General features: G+C 43.1%; 1 protein-coding gene across 1 annotated transcript in view; it reads left to right on the forward strand.

The window, feature by feature from the left end:
* PRIM2 (DNA primase subunit 2) overlaps positions 1 to 7,837 on the forward strand; it is a 72,445-nt gene extending 64,608 nt beyond the window's left edge. The window contains 2 exon segments of the mRNA XM_081187074.1: positions 1,739 to 1,807; positions 6,921 to 7,837. Of these exon segments, the coding sequence (XP_081043200.1) occupies positions 1,739 to 1,807; positions 6,921 to 7,148 (297 nt within the window). The 3' untranslated portion in view covers positions 7,149 to 7,837.
* The last annotated feature ends 8,044 nt before the right edge of the window (positions 7,838 to 15,881 follow it).

A 15,881-nucleotide genomic window follows, 5' to 3' on the forward strand; every position in this document is an offset into this window, starting at 1 on the left:
GCTCCCGAATGCTGCAAACCCGGAAGTGATTGTTCCAGTTTACGAACTATTTTTGGAAGCCGAATGTCCGACAGGGCTTCCGATTGGCTGCAGGAGCTTCCTGCGGCCAATCAGAAGCCGCACTTTAGTTTCTGAACATTTTGGAAGTCGAACTGACTTCTAGAACGGATTCCATTCAACTTCCAAGGTACGACTGTAGTGTTAATGTTAGACCTCCAGACACTTGTGCTTACTTACAGAGAGGCTGTGTCACAGATATTTGAAGCTTTGGCAGTGCATTCAATGATTCAGTTATTTGACAGCATCCCTGCTCAGTTTTTCTTCTCAGGTGTAACTGATGTAAGCATGCAACACTCTACAAGTTTTATTGGAATTGATCAGTGTTATTTTAATACAATATTCCACAAAAAGCAGAAGGTGCTGTTCCATCCATCCATCCATCCTTTAGCCAAAATAAGTTTTTTTCATCATCAAATGTACTACATAAACTTGATGCACTGATACAAAATGTGCTGCTGCTGGGTACCATTTCAGTATCATTCAAAGCAGCATTAACACTTTTAATTAGCAAAGCCAAGTTTTTTATATATTACATTTTATTATCTGTTCCATTTCAAAAACACATAGACGGTGCCAGACTTTAGCCTCTTCTGGCAAGTTGATTTGTTTTTCACAAGATATGTAACAGGATGTGACAAGAAAGGCAGACATTTAATCAGTTGCACTTGTAGCAGCAAAACAAACCCAGTAAGCACTTCTTTGGCAGCATTGTAGCTTGATATATTCAGCAAATATTTGTACATCTGTCAATAACTATAAGGCAGCCTCCAATAATGAGGGCAGTAGGGATTTGTGCCGGAGTTTATTTCTGTGCTTGACATGGAAAGGTCAGCCTTTTGAAAAGGAGTGTGAATTTGCATTTCTCAAGAATTTTCTCTCGGCTGAGGCTATCTCTCAGTTCCAGCGGTTTCCTGAGCTTGATAAGCAGGGAATATACAGTTTAATTATATAGCAGCAGAGGGGGAAAATGACAGACAACTTAAATTTTCAAATGGCGTTGCATTCTGCTGATAAGAATGAATGTTTTATGCAGGACAGAAGAGATTACATGAGGTAGAATTGGAAAGCAAATTGTATTTACAAGAGATAGAGAGATGTTTCTAATAGGAATCCAAAACAGATGATTTCCCTTTCGTGTTCTGAGGAGCATTGATAGAAACAACTTAACTTTGAGAGCTGATCTTAGAGAGGGTAGAAATGTAGTTCTTTCTGCCACTTCTTTTCTGGATTACTTCCACCACAATTTGTAGTTGGGAGCACAGTTGTATTATGTTGCACACGTCTGAGCAAGTTTTATCCAAAATAAATTATAACCGCATACTTGATTAGTTCATATTTCAGTTGCTCAAATGGTAGATACTTATTTGAAATAATGCAAGAGATTTTGCAGCGCAATATGTTCTGACAGTACACATCGTTCCTCATTTTTCTGTGTCATTTGTGAAGTAAAACTGTTGATTTCTGGTTGTGAAGGCAGAACCTCTTCTCTGTCTATGGATAATCTGACTTCAATTCTAAGTGGGAGGAAAATGTCAGCAGCATTGTATCTTATAAGACTACAGATTCTTGTATTATGTCAAACCATGCCATAAATTGTATAGGTCATATGTTCACATTGCAGAACATTTCAGCTGTTTTAAAGACCCTTTAAATATATCGATCACTTTCCTTTTTCTAGATTTTGGAACTGGTGAAGGGCATGCACTATCAGTTGGCCTGTCAGAAATACTTTGAGCTGACCCATGACGTAAGTGGTGCTTATTTATCAGGGGATAATGTGTCTCATTATTGGAAAGACTGGTGGCAGAAACCCTGTGCGAAACCTCAGACATTCTGTTCACATTCACCACGTACCACCATCCTTGTTAACTACGCTGAGTTAATGAGTATATAGCAGATGTCTTTCATTTCATGTATGGATCAACACTCCGCATTTGCTAACTGTTTAGTGCGTACATAATCAACAAATATGTTATGAGGTTATGCTGTTTTATTTTGTAGCAAAACTGTTTACATTTATGGAGTGGTGTTTCACTGGTCCTAGGAAACGAAATGTAGATAAAGCAATAACACTTGATTTCTACATTTTTTCCTTCCAGTTTTCCCCTCTTACAGGATGGAAGAAGACACAGTTCCAAGTTGCATTTAAAAAAGTACATAAAGATTGATTAAATATATTGCTAACAGAAAACCTTTATTCCCCCCCGCACCCGAATGCCACCTCTGTCCAAAGACACCATCAATTCATATGTCTTAATTCCAGTTCTTGTATATTTAGAGTGGTTTGCATTATTCCACATAGACTGAAGGAAAAAACCATATCTGTTTACATATTACATATCTGTTTACATATTTTAAAAGTCATATACCTCCTCTCAGAAGTCCATAGTGGTGTTTCCAATTTGCCTGACCATAACCAAGGGGAGTTATTTGTAATTTGCACCTCCCTTCCTATTTCTCTTGAAGGACAAGTAGCAAGGGCCCATCTCCATCTAAGGGGTGACAACCCTGCACACCTTTTCCCTGTTTTTGATTGGATAGTTCTCTCTGCCCCTTTCCCATCAATTGGGAGAAACTATAAAATGGGATGATTTCACATGTTTGTCTGTCTTCATTTGCCCCAGGGGCAAGGGCCTTTGACTATGTTTCTGAGCATAGATGATCAGTTTATTTCTGTATGTTAAAGATGGAGAACATATTGTGAAAAACCTAATAACTTCTCCATCTTGCTGGGCAATACCAAAGATTTATATAATCCTACATCCTGTTCTCCACAGTGGCTTACAAGCTGTTTCTTAGGAAGCTCACAAACAGAGCATAATGGCAATCGTCCTCCCATAGCAACTGGTATTCAGAGGCTTCCTGTATCTGAACCTGGAGGGTACCATAAAGCCATCATGACTTGTAATCACTAATAGCCTTGTCCTCCATGAAAGGATGGTGGGTGGGTGTGTTAGTCCCACCCCACCCCCAATTGCCATCTCGATAATAGTGCTGTCCTTGTTAGCAAACATTTTGGAGGCCATTTTGGATTTAGGTTTGCTGCCTTTCTTGGTAGGTTTTGCATTTGCATTTGAACCGTGGTCAGTTCATCTACGTAGAGCAGTTGTAGGGAACCTCTAGCCCAGTGTTTCCCCACCTTTTTTGGGCAACGGCACACCTGTTTAATCAAAAAAAATCTCGCGGCACACCACCATTACTGCCCCGTGACGTCAGCGCGCAGCGTCACGCCGGGAGGGACGCACGAAAGTGAAAGTTTTCACTTTTTTCCCCTCCCCCTTGCCGGGGAACCTCCAAGCTTTGGGGGTGGGGGTGGGGAGGCAGCAGAGCGAGGGACTGAGGGACGGCGGCAGCTGAGGCGGCGGCGGCTGTTGTGGTGGTGGCGGCGATAGCGGGCGGAGGAGGGGGTGGCGGCGGGAGTTGCTGCTGCTGTTGTTGCTGCTGCTGCCCGGACATGCCGGCCTCCTCCTCCTCCGCTGTCTCGCGCTCCTCCATTTGCACGCGCTGCCCCGCCGCTCGGCACCACCACCGCGGAGCCGCCCCCGGCTCGACGCAGATCCTCGCCGCCGTCGCCTCTCACCGCCCAACTCGCCCGCCTCCCTCCCACGGCACACCAGCCGATGTCTCACGGCACACTAGTGTGCCGCGGAACACCGGTTGGGAAACACTGCTCTAGCCCATGGGCCTGATTAGACCTGCTATTTTTGGCCTTACTGAAAAGGAGGACATTCTAAACATGCTGCTAAGTCTTCCTGTCCACTGGATGCCAGAATTTGATGGCTTTTTCTGTTGCCCTGTCCCACAAAAACCAATCAGTCATCTGTCTCCCCTGGTGATGAATGAAAATATTTATGAATACAGTAAGAGGGAAAAATGAATTTAAATATAGAAGAATGCTGAGCAAAGCATTAAAATTCAAGGTTATGCTTTCTAATGTAGAATATATTCTTTGTTACTTGCATATTATTATTTTACTTAGAAATGTATCGAGAAATTGGGAGTGTTGGTGCCACACTGAACTTCAAGTTTTATTTAAATATAATGGAATTACTTTCTGGTGCCAAAATCTTAAAATTGAGCCCCAGAAGTCAGACTGTAAGGAAAAATACTTACCGTAAGTTATCACTTGTATTTTTACAGTTATAGGAATATGGTGTTCTTAAAAGGGAGACAGAACAATGATATAACCAACACAAAATATAAGCGATTAAATTTATAGCTTAATCCATGGTTAAGGAAAAAATATTGGTGGCATTGCAATTCTAGTGCCCTCTGTGAGTCACAGTGACCAATAGATTCATAGTTTTCGTAGGGGCAAATGGAGGGAATGAATTGTTATTCTTACTTATGGCAAACTGCTGGAATTGTTCCCATTCAGGTTTTTGTTTGTTTGTGTGTCAATTATTTCTTTGTCCTAACTAATAAACTGGCGCCTTTTTATATCCAAATAAATGTGCTCTTTGTGCTTTGATAGCTATAAAAGTTTTGCTATCATGAGTGATTTGGCTGAGCCAATATTATTAATAAGGATAATAAAACAGATGTGCTGAAGCATTTTTATTAAGCTGTCAAGCTCATTTGGTTGCAAGCAATATAATTAGAGCGGCTCCATTTAAATGGGCAATGCTTATATCCCTGGCTAAAAGGAAACTGCCACTTGCAAATGTAGCTTTGCAAAGACCAATGCGTTTGATATTGTGGTTATTGTTGTCTTTCTAATGGCTTTCTTTTTCCAGGAAATATGCATCTTGTTTATGTTTATAGACAAAAGGATTGATTAGCTTTTTTGATTTCTCGGTGGTCAAAATTTAGTTAAGAGCAAGTTATTAGAAAGAGAGAAAGCGTGTAAATAGCAAGGCAGCATACAGTATCTGAAATAATTCCATATGGCTTTGTATTTTTTGTGTTGTGTTTTTTTTGTAATAGCAGCTTGCCTCATTATCACTTGCCACTTTGTAGCTTCTTGATTAAAACCCCAAGAACACACAGGTTCAACACCATTGCTTCAGATCCTTAGTAAAACCACACAATACGACACCAAAAGGAACCCAGGCTTTGTGTTAAGGAAGGACACTGCTTAGAATGAACAGAATCTGAGGAAAGCTTTGAGGCCTTAGTAGATGAAATACAGAGCAGATGAAATAGAGACTTGTTTTTAAATCCAGTGTCCTTTACCTCATGTCAGTTTAGATTACAAGCTTTGCTGGGGTGGTGGTGTTTTTTTTACAGGGCATGATAAATGATGTTGGGCCCCCCTCCCTCCTTCTACCTCAGCTAGAGTGGGGCAGGGGGAAGGAGTCATTTAAAACTAAACGCCTTTTCAGGTTTTTCTTTCGAGAGGAATTAAGGTCAAAATGTTTTTGAAAAGTATGTAGGATACATTAGCAAACTTCATTCCCCCCCCCAAACCCCGCCCCAAGCACCCGTCATCTTTAAAGTAGAGCTTTTACTTAATATCTTAGCACTAATGCTTTATGCAGCAAGTTATAAACAGAAGTTTATTTTTATTGCTACTTGTTAAATCACCAAGAAGTTTCAAAGGAAGCTATTCGGAAATGCAGTGAAATTAAAAAAAAATGTTTTGAAAATACGTTCTCCACAGAAGAAGTAGCCTTCTCTGAATAAAACAGCTAGGGCTTGCCTTTAAAAGGTAAAAGGTAAAGGTACCCCTGCCCGTACGGGCCAGTCGTGACCGACTCTGGGGTTGCGCGCCCATCTCACTTAAGAGGCCGGGGGCCAGCGCTGTCCGAAGACACTTCCGGGTCACGTGGCCAGTGTGACAAAGCTGCTCTGGCGAGCCAGCACCAGCGCAGCACACGGAAATGCCGTTTACCTTCCCACTATAAAGCGGTACCTATTTATCTACTTGCACTTAAGAGTGCTTTCGAACTGCTAGGTGGGCAGGAGCTGGGACTGAATGACGGGAGCTCACCCCGGCACGGGGATTCGAACCGCCGACCATACGATCAGCAAGTCCTAGGCGCTGAGGTTTTACCCACAGCGCCACCTTTAAAGATAGCTAATTTAATCATAGTTTGAACGTGAGTTTTTTTTTGTGTGTAAAATCTGTTCTGAAGATACATTTATTTCCATGAGATTTTGGTGGCTCTGTTGTTTGTAATGGCTTCCACATTTGACTTGTTGGTAAGAATTCTCTGTTTTGATCTGTAAAACTATCAGCGATTTACTTGTCTCCCCACACAGAGGTGTAGAATTTGAACCTGGACATGCAATTGAGTAGAAAGAAGATGCAAGCCTAACACTGAGAGCAGTTGTTCTCTTAACAGGCCATTCTCTGGATGTGCCACTCTGCAACCTTATATCCACTTACCTGGGAGTAGGACACATTGATTCCAGTGGGACTTACTTTTGAGTAGACATGCATAGGCTTGTGCTGTGAGTGTGCAGTTAGGACTTTTCCTTTTCCTTTCATTGGTGTGCTACTTCACTTGAGCAAATACTTGGTTTTTTTGTTTTATTTACAGCTGGAATGAATGTTTGTGGTTCCCATAGCCAAAAAGCTAACTGAAACTTCAGCATTACCTGCAGTTTGTTATGCAATTGCCCCTTTGGATTGTGGCCTGTGTATTTGTCTCTTAAAAAACAACAACAAACAAACCTGTCCTCTTAGGTTGCTGTTGCAACAAGACAGGGAAACTGAGTATCAAAACATGTTTTGGCTCTTAGCAGCTTTTATCGAGCAATGTTTCACGGAGGCTGAACTAATGTATAGCTTTCCTCTCAACGCTGGCTATCTCAAAGCTTGAACAAAGTGAAGTTTTTAGTGTGCATTTCAACTCAAGGGTGTGTGAAGTACAGTGACAGAACATGTTTTTCCCTCCTTCTTCTTTTTTGCACAGGTCAATGATACTGGGTTTTCTTTGAACCACCCAAATCAGTATTTTGCAGAGAGTCAGCAGCTACTCGGTGGCATCAAGGATATCAAGAAAGAACAAAGGCAGCCCGAAAACTCCCAACCAAAGCACAGCAGCCAGACAAGTATAAATAAAACCTCCACTTCCTCTTCTGTAAATACAACAGAGGAAATGGAACTGGAGGGACTCGATGACTACTTTGCTGAAGATTAAGAAGCATCTGTTTCCATTTTGCAACATACTTTTTACCATCTCTGTATTTTGAAGTAGCTCTTTTGAGGGTCAGGAACTGGCATCATGGTGTACACAGGCCTCTTGAATGCTGCCTTAAACAGAAAAAGGAAAACACATTGTCAAGCATCCAGCTCGTGCATCAGTTTTGAAAAGAAAACTGCAACGTCGTTTGCAAGATCAAACGACGGTGCATTTCCATTTCTGTGAGCAAAGCCCTCTGTATTGCTAAACCTCCCCCCTCCTCCCTGGGCTCTCTGTTACCGTGCAGCTTATTACCTTCTCTATTTTTCTTAATAAAGCGGATTCTGAAATGTAGATGAGTGGATGCATTGCTTGCGGTTTTTAGGTGATAACTGCTAGATAGCATCACATGCAATTCATAACAGCTTATGAATGGCTTGTAGAAATATACAAAAGCTGTCTTGCTGTGATCTGAAGTAGCAAAGACTGCTGTTTGAAAAAGAAACTAGGTTTTAACTGCATGATGCCAAATATATTTACACTTGAAATGGGTGGATTGGTCATAGCCACCATAATTAAAATGAAGAGCTTCACATCCATTCACATCATGGGCTTCCATCGTCTCTCAGCTTCGTGGAGGGACAATTTCTGTGTTTTTGTATTTTGACAGAACAAATTGTTTAATAAAAAAATCAGAGAGTGTAAAAAGGAGAACTGAATTTGAACCAGAGCTTTTTTCTTCTTTTCTTTCATCTCCTTTATTGGAATTCATTAATAGCATTACAAATTTAACTTCACATACACATACATAGAAAGAAAAAAATTCTTAAGTTGAATTACTATAAGATGTTAATTTAAACTTCAAATTCTGCTTAGATTTCAGCTAAGCTAAAATCAAATATTACATAAAATAAAATAACATCAAAATAAAATAAAATGATAAAATAATTGTGGACTTCCCATCATTTCCCTATATAGTTGACATTTATGATTTTGAATGTACTTATAATTATTACCTTACTTTTAACGTGCTTTCTAATACTTTCTTACAACATATCGTACCGATTTTTCTTCGTTTCTTAATGCAAAATTTGGTTTATTTTGCTTATTTATAGTATAATAATAATAATAAGCTGGGCCTCCCCAGCCACTCTGGGCGGCTTCCATAGAAACCAAAAATACACTAAAATATCACATGTTAAAAACTTCCCTGAACAGGGCTGCCTTAAGATGTCTTCTGAATGTCAGGTAGTTGTTTATCGCTTTGACATCTGCTGGAAGGGACGTTCCACAGGGCGGGCGCCACTACCGAGAAGGCCCTCTGCCTGGTTCCCTGTAGCTTTGCTTCTCGCAATGAGGGAACCGCCAGAAGGCCCTCGGCGCTGGACCTCAGTGTCCGGGCAGAACGATGGGGGTGGAGACGCTCCTTCAGGTATACTGGACTGAGGCCGTTTAGGGCTTTAAAGGTCAGCACCAGCACTTTGAATTGTGCTCGGAAACGTACTGGGAGCCAATGTAGGTCTTTCAAGACCGGTGTTATATGGTCTCGGCGGCTGCTCCCAGTCACCAGTCTAGCTACCGCATTCTGGATTAGTTGTAGTTTCTGAGTCACCTTCAAAGGTAGCCCCACGTAGAGCGCATTGCAGTAGTCCAAGCGGGAGATAACCAGAGCATGCACCACTCTGGCGAGACAGTCCGCAGACAGATAGGGTCTCAGCCTACGTACCAGATGGAGCTGGTAAACAGCTGCCCTGGACACAGATTTGACCTGTGCCTCCATGGACAGCTGTGAGTCCAAAATGACTCCCAGGCTGCGCACCTGGTCCTTCAGGGGCACAGTTACCCCATTCAGGACCAGGGAATCCTCCACACCCGCCCGCCTCCTGTCCCCCAAAACAGTACTTCTGTCTTGTCAGGATTCAACCTCAATCTGTTAGCCGCCATCCATCCTCCAACCGCCTCCAGACACTCACACAGGACCTTCACCGCCTTCACTGGTTCTGATTTAAAAGAGAGGTAGAGCTGGGTATCATCCGCATACTGATGAACATCCAGTCCAAACCTCCTGATGATCTCTCCCAGGGGCTGCATGTAAATGTTGAAAAGCATGGGGGAGAGGACAGAACCCTGAGGCACCCCACAAGTGAGAGCCCAGGGGTCTGAACACTCATCCCCCACCACCACTTTCTGAACATGGCCCAGGAGGAAGGAGCGGAACCACTGTATGACAGTAGCCTGTTATGTTTTGATACTGCTGTTATTTTTCAGTTCTCATATACGCTACTAGCTGGGCCCAACATAGGTAGGCTGGGCGAAGTCCTGGTTTAAGCTGCAGTTGTTACTGCCACTCAGAAAAGACAGGAACTACGGTAAGAGGACTCGTCACATACAGCAACTCCAAAGTCTACTGCAGCTCACTTGGGCTGGTAGTCAAGCTCAGCCAAACAAGGATGTGTGTTCTTCTATTAGGGATGACCAAATCCACCAATTTTGGTTCCTTCTGTTTCCATTCTTAAGTTTAGTTAGAATGGTTTCGTTTCCTACATTTTGTATGTTGCTTTCACTAATGTGTTCATTTTTTATACACACTTTACCCAAATTAAATGCGTTCGTGTGCACATTATTTGACTGGAGAACTGCATTGCTAAATCTGGATTCTGAAGGATGGCTGTGTTCACAAATTGCTTCAGAAAGTGTGGATTTGGTAGGCAAACTTAATAGAATTAACCCCCTTCTGTGTACCCTCTGCCTGAGTCCTTTATCATTCTCCTTTTTAGTTACCCTTTCCCTTTAGCGTAAAGCACACACATCTTAAGAAAATCTATTAATTTGGACTGCAATCCTTCAGTTAGGGATGTCCCAATATTGTCCTTGGCCCCATTATGCTAGTTGGTCACTTGCAACACTGCAGTGTTGGTGAAACTCCCATTGGTATTGTATATACTTGAAGCACCAAAGGGGGAAAAGTCACTCCAGGTACCAGTTGCTGGAAACCATAGGAGAGTGCTCTTGTACTCATGTTCTGCTTGCAGGATTCACACAGGCATCTGGTTGGCTACTGTGGGAACAGGATGCTGGACTAGATGGGCCAATGGCCTGATCTATCAGGCTATTCTTATGTTCACAGAACACAATGACACTCACAACTACAAGGGCAACACCTCTGACTCCCACCAATCATAAGGCAGCACAATGATCATAGAATCATAGAGTTGGAAGAGACCACAAGGGCCATCGAGTCCAACCCCCTGCCAAGCAGGAAACAAGCCTACGGCACCCAGTATTCCCAGGCGGTCTCCCATCCAAGTACTAACCAGGCCTGACCCTGCTTAGCTTCCGAGATCAGACGAGATCGGGCGTGTTCAGGGTAGTATGGCCGTAGATGCTTGATGCTTCCCTAAAAGCAACGGAAGCCACAAATCCACTTGTGGCAACAGGGAGGTGCAGATTAAGGTGTATCTCATTGCTCAGGCCTTTCAGGAAAGGTAAGATGTATAGAGGATCTTGTATGTTTTGGTTGCTGTCGATGTCTTAAGGATTTGTGGTTTTAAGCTGTTTATGGTTAAGTTTGAATTTGAAGCTTATTTCTGACATGGGATGCCCTACAGTCAAATTCTACAGTGTAAGTTCTTTGGGGCAGGGGCCTGTCCTCTTTCATTCGTGTAAGAACTACCGTATTCTATAATACGGTGCTCTATAAGACGCACCAGACCACAAGATGCACCTAGTTTTTGGAGGAGGAAAAAAAGAAAAAAAATATTCTGAATCCCAGAAGCCAGAACAGCAAGAGGGATCGCAGCAGCAATCCCTCTTGCTGTTCTGGCTTCTGGGATAGCTGCTCAGCCTGCATTTGCTCCATAAGACGCACACACATTTCCCCTTACTTTTTAGGAGGGAAAAAGTGAGTCTTATAGAGCAAAAAATATGGTACTTTTCTTGCAGTATCACACTGCATTTAACGCTTTCCATATTCAATGCCATATTAAGCAAGTCCAATTCTTCAAAGTGTTGGCTTTCTTGTTTCTCATCCTCTGGTCCCTGTAAAATTAAAACCCCTACGTCTCCAGATGCTTGACAGAATTTCTAATTTTAGAGAACGGTTTGGGCTGCCTGGCTGTCTCTTCGAGTAGTTAGCTCACTTGTTCCTCATCCTCGATGCCTATGTAGTAGGAAAACAGTGGGATGATAAGGCTTGTCATGTTTTCAGCTTTTCTGTTGACGAGCTGCCTTAGGAGCATCTTTTGTCTTTGGCTGTACTTCAGCCGGGCAGCTGAAGAGGAAATACTATGGTTACGCTGGAAATGGCATTACCTTTTGTCTGGGCTCTTAACATTTCATGCTTGTGCAGCCATTAGCTGAAGGAGAGATACTAGAAGAACAGTGTTTGGGGAAATAGAAGAGCCTGAGGTTAATTGCTCCCGAGAGAAGGCTTGCTTGGCACTTCTTACCTACAACAGAATGCCGATCGGTTGATAGGTAAATCTGGGCTGCAACTCTGGAGAGTTGACCAATCCTCTGAGGCTGTCACTCCCCATCCAGCTCCACCCCCTGCCTTGAAGACAAACTTCCACCTGGAATTTATTTCTGCTGCTTACAACCCAAGATATAACAAGGATGGGTGTGTTGACATTAGGCTGTTGCATGTGCGCATGCTCTCTCTCTCTCTCTAATTCTGGGTTGTAGACAACAAAAACGATTATAACACACCACAAATTAATGAACTGCAGCATTTTAGTCCTGGTTAATTGTCAGTTGAATGCTATTTTTAACAATATCTTTTTTAAAAAAGTTATTAAAAATTGCCTTTCAAGCAAGTTCCCACATCGCTCTGCACCCCCTCTGCAAAGTCAAAACAGAATAAAAATAGCTGAACTTTTCAAACATGCAAAAAGCAGCATCGAAACCATAAGCTAGGATTCAGCTGATTAAAGGCGGGGGGAGCTCAGGCTTCAGAGCCTAATGTGACCCTTTAGGGTTCTGTGTCTGGCCCCTGGAATGCTCCCCAGGCCGCATGCTTCCCTGGAATTGTCTCAGACCACAAGCATTTTTGCTTAGCTGGAATGAGTCTTTGAATTCTGATAATGCCTCTTGGTTCTTCAAGAGGGAGAATAAAAGATTCAGAGGGATGTGGGATTGTGTGTTATTTTGCTCCTTTACCTCTGGCCACACACACTACTGACATGTGGCCCTCAGAAGATCACCCAGAAAGGAATGGAACTCTTGGGCTGGAAAAAAAAAGATTGCCACACAAAATGGTGGCAGAATCTTGCTCTACAACAGGGGTGGAGAACCTCTGGCCCGAGGACCAATCTTGGCCCACCAAGAGGTCCAACTTGGCCCATGAGGCTGTTTTCCCCCAAACTATAAACACCTGTAAATATGTTGGCATCATGTGTGATGTCAGCTGATGGGTGGGAGGGCACATATCAATTTTACTTTGGCCGTACTTGCCTATTCCCATGAGTGCTTGCAGCCAAAACAGGATTTTAACTCCTGCTTTTCATTTGATGAGTGTGTGCATGTGTGAAATCCAGTTCAGTTTTGACTTCCAAGTGCAGGAGCATGCAGCCAAAGCAAGCAGCCCCAAGGTGTTTTTGGGGTTTTTTTGCAAACATCAGTTACAAGTGGGTTCCTCCCATTCACAACCAAATGCTTGGAAAACACAGGCTTCTTTCTCCCTTTCCCACCAGCTGATTCGGGGTGGGGTGGTGGTGGAAAAAGAATCACTTTTCCAGCCCTGTGTTTGACCCCTTGCTCTGTGGTTCCCAAGTGGCTGCAGGGTGCTTGGGAACCCTACACAAAGGATTATGACAGGTCAGTGGGGACAGTGAACCTGCCAGTCAAGTGACACCTTAATGATTGCTTGTGATTGGCAGGTGGGTGGTCCTCTCACCCTGCCAGAGCTAACCCACAAGGTGCCAATAGAGGTTCCCTATCCCTGCTCTGTTATGTAGAGTCTAAGAAGTTGCCCAGGCAGCTCTACAAGCTATACAACAGAAGTTCAACATTGTTGGATTTAGCACAGATCCATAGGGAAAGGCTAGCTCTAAACTTCTGAGTGTAGTTAATTGCATAAAGTATGCCTCTCAGCGCTTCAGCGGCAGAATATTCATAATGGGTGCTATCCAGAAATGGCTGTGAACTTAAATCCCAGTGCATTCTGTGTCTAACTTTCCCTGATCAGTCCCCCATGTGTACTGTAATTATTGGAACTGGAAAAGCCCCCCCCCCCCCTTTAAACAGATCTTGCATTTCCCTATGAAGTCAGCACAGATCCCTCTGGTGGAAAGGGCCTGAACAGCACGTAATGGGTTTGCACAACATTCATCATCATCCATCTTTTCCTAATGGAAAACTACAGGAGCTTTGATGAATGGGGAGAGCGATTTGGCCAATTTTGCCTGAGCTCCTTAAAGTGTTTGGTGTGCACTCCCCGCTACTATTATGCTATTTTGAAACTTCTGATAGCAACAACTTTTCAGCCTTGCCCTGAAATTGCCGATTGTACCGCTCCAAACAGCTGCTGTGATCCTGGAGGGATTGTTGTTCTGCTGTGATACATCTAATCGTGCCAAACTAGTGAGAACAAAGCACACATCCAGGAGTGCAGGAAGCGCCCCTGGAAAAGGCAAGGCTCTATTTTGCTGGGGACATCAGCGGGCTGAAACTGACATGTTAGCCATATAGAATGTGCTCTTTGCTGTAAATGGTGTTCTTCGAGCGTTCTTGATTTTTAATAACTTTTTAAAAAAGATTGGCATTCTCTGTCAATTGTATGGGTGGCTGGAGAACCACCATCGGCTGAAGCACCCTTGACATTTGTAGTATGAAAAGAAGATAAAGGAAAGCAGTCCATCTCAACCTCTTAAATTAGAACTGTTACATCAGTGCAGGAACTGGGGTACTTCCAGCAGCTTCAGTGCAATTTCTCCTCTTTGTTCTTTTGTGCTGAAAATGGTTTCTCCTTTTGGAGGCTGAGCCCAGTTGCAGCAACTTGCAGTCACCTATGCAGTTTACTGAGAGAGAGAGATTACAATAGAATTTTCTCCATTATTGTTAGAGGGACATGTTTTTAGAGGAGGAAATTAATTGCCCCTCCTGGAAGAACAAAGCTCAGTATTGACATTTTGGTGGTTCTCCTAACTTGCACATCTCGTTGCTGGCTGATTTATTTTCTTCATTTAGATTTTAGTTAAAAATCAGAATGTGCTTAAATGGACTCTTGGTTCACAAGCTGCTTCATCCTCTGCAGTGCTTAGTTTGGATGGCGTGGGCAAGCTTTCTAAGAAGAAATTTGCTGCCAGGCACTTGGGGCATTCATCCTGATTTGCTTGCACACAAAGTTTCTAGCTAGCTGAGAATTCCTATTGATTGATTGTGGGGAGCTTACAGGACAGTGGCCATGTGTCCTGATTTGCTTGAGGGGCGTTTGTACATTTTCCAGTTAGTCATTTGTCCACCTCTTGTTTTTCCCACGCATTTCCCTGTCACTTAACCAAACTACAAAAAAGTCTGATCTTTTGAAATTTGTTGTGTTGGGGCAACCGAGTGCTTTGATCCATTATAATTGCCAAAACCTACCGTATTTCTCGCTCTATAAGACGCACCATACCACAAGACACACCTAGTTTTTGGAGGAGGAAAACAAGAAGAAAAATATTCTGAATCTCAGAAGCCAGAACAGCAAGAGGGATCACTACGCAGTGAAAGCAGCAATCCCTCTTGCTGTTCTGGCTTCTGGGATAGCTGCGCAGCCTGCATTCGCTCCATAAGACGCACACACATTTCCCCTTACTTTTTAGGAGGGAAAAAGTGAGTCTTATAGAGCAAAAAATACGGTAAATGTTCCTTCTGCATTTGAATCCGTCCCGCAGAATATAGTCTGGAGCTCCCCTTGGGTTCTGTGGTATTCTCGTCTGTGGGAGGGCTGATGAAAATGAATGCCTCTGAAGCAGGGGAGGCCCCTCTTTCAGGCAAAGTGTCACTCAAGTGACCACCTAGGTGCCACTGGCCTCCACTGCCCTCAAGGCTGGTACCACCCATTAGGAACAGTACCATGTTAGGCCTTCCCTCATGGTTTTATTTTACCATGGAAAGTAACTGGATGGCTTCAGGTTGAGCTGAAGACTTGGTGTCTGTGGATGAAAGAGACTATTTAACCCATTTCTTTCCACACCCCCCCCAAAGCTGCTTTCTTCCTTGAGAATAAAAGATATTGGTCCCTTTGTCTTTTATTGATTGGGGAGAAAAGTAGCTTGGGGTCAGCAATTTTGAGCAACCAGCCGCCTGTGAACTGGTTTGAGACGCCAAGCCGCAGTTTAGTGGAATGTGTCATCTTGAATTGGCCACCAAGGGGGCGAATTCCTGTACTGTATTATAGATGTAAACCAGCCGCTGTAATTAGAAACGTGAGTATAGCACAGGCTCCTTCTGACTGAAGAAAGTGTGTTTAATTCCTCCTGGCCTGCATGCTGCAAGAAGCAGCTTTTCCTCTTGAATAAGATGAATGAACGCCCCACCCCCCAATCCCTACTGACTACATTTTATTAGGTACCAAAATGAAGAAATCCGGAACCAGCTTTGAGCCATATTTTTGTTTTCGTTTTTAGTTTAATACTCAGGGGAAAAAGAAGAAGAAACGCTTGAAAACTGCACTTAAAACCTGAAAAAGTTAGAATCTGTGTTTTCTTGAGCACGTTCATTGATTACGGTGGTATGACACAGGGGAAATTACTGCATTTGGAATGCTTC

Source organism: Podarcis bocagei (genome assembly GCF_964188305.1).
Source record: "Podarcis bocagei genome assembly, chromosome: 3".
NCBI classification, from domain to species: Eukaryota; Metazoa; Chordata; class Lepidosauria; order Squamata; family Lacertidae; genus Podarcis; species Podarcis bocagei.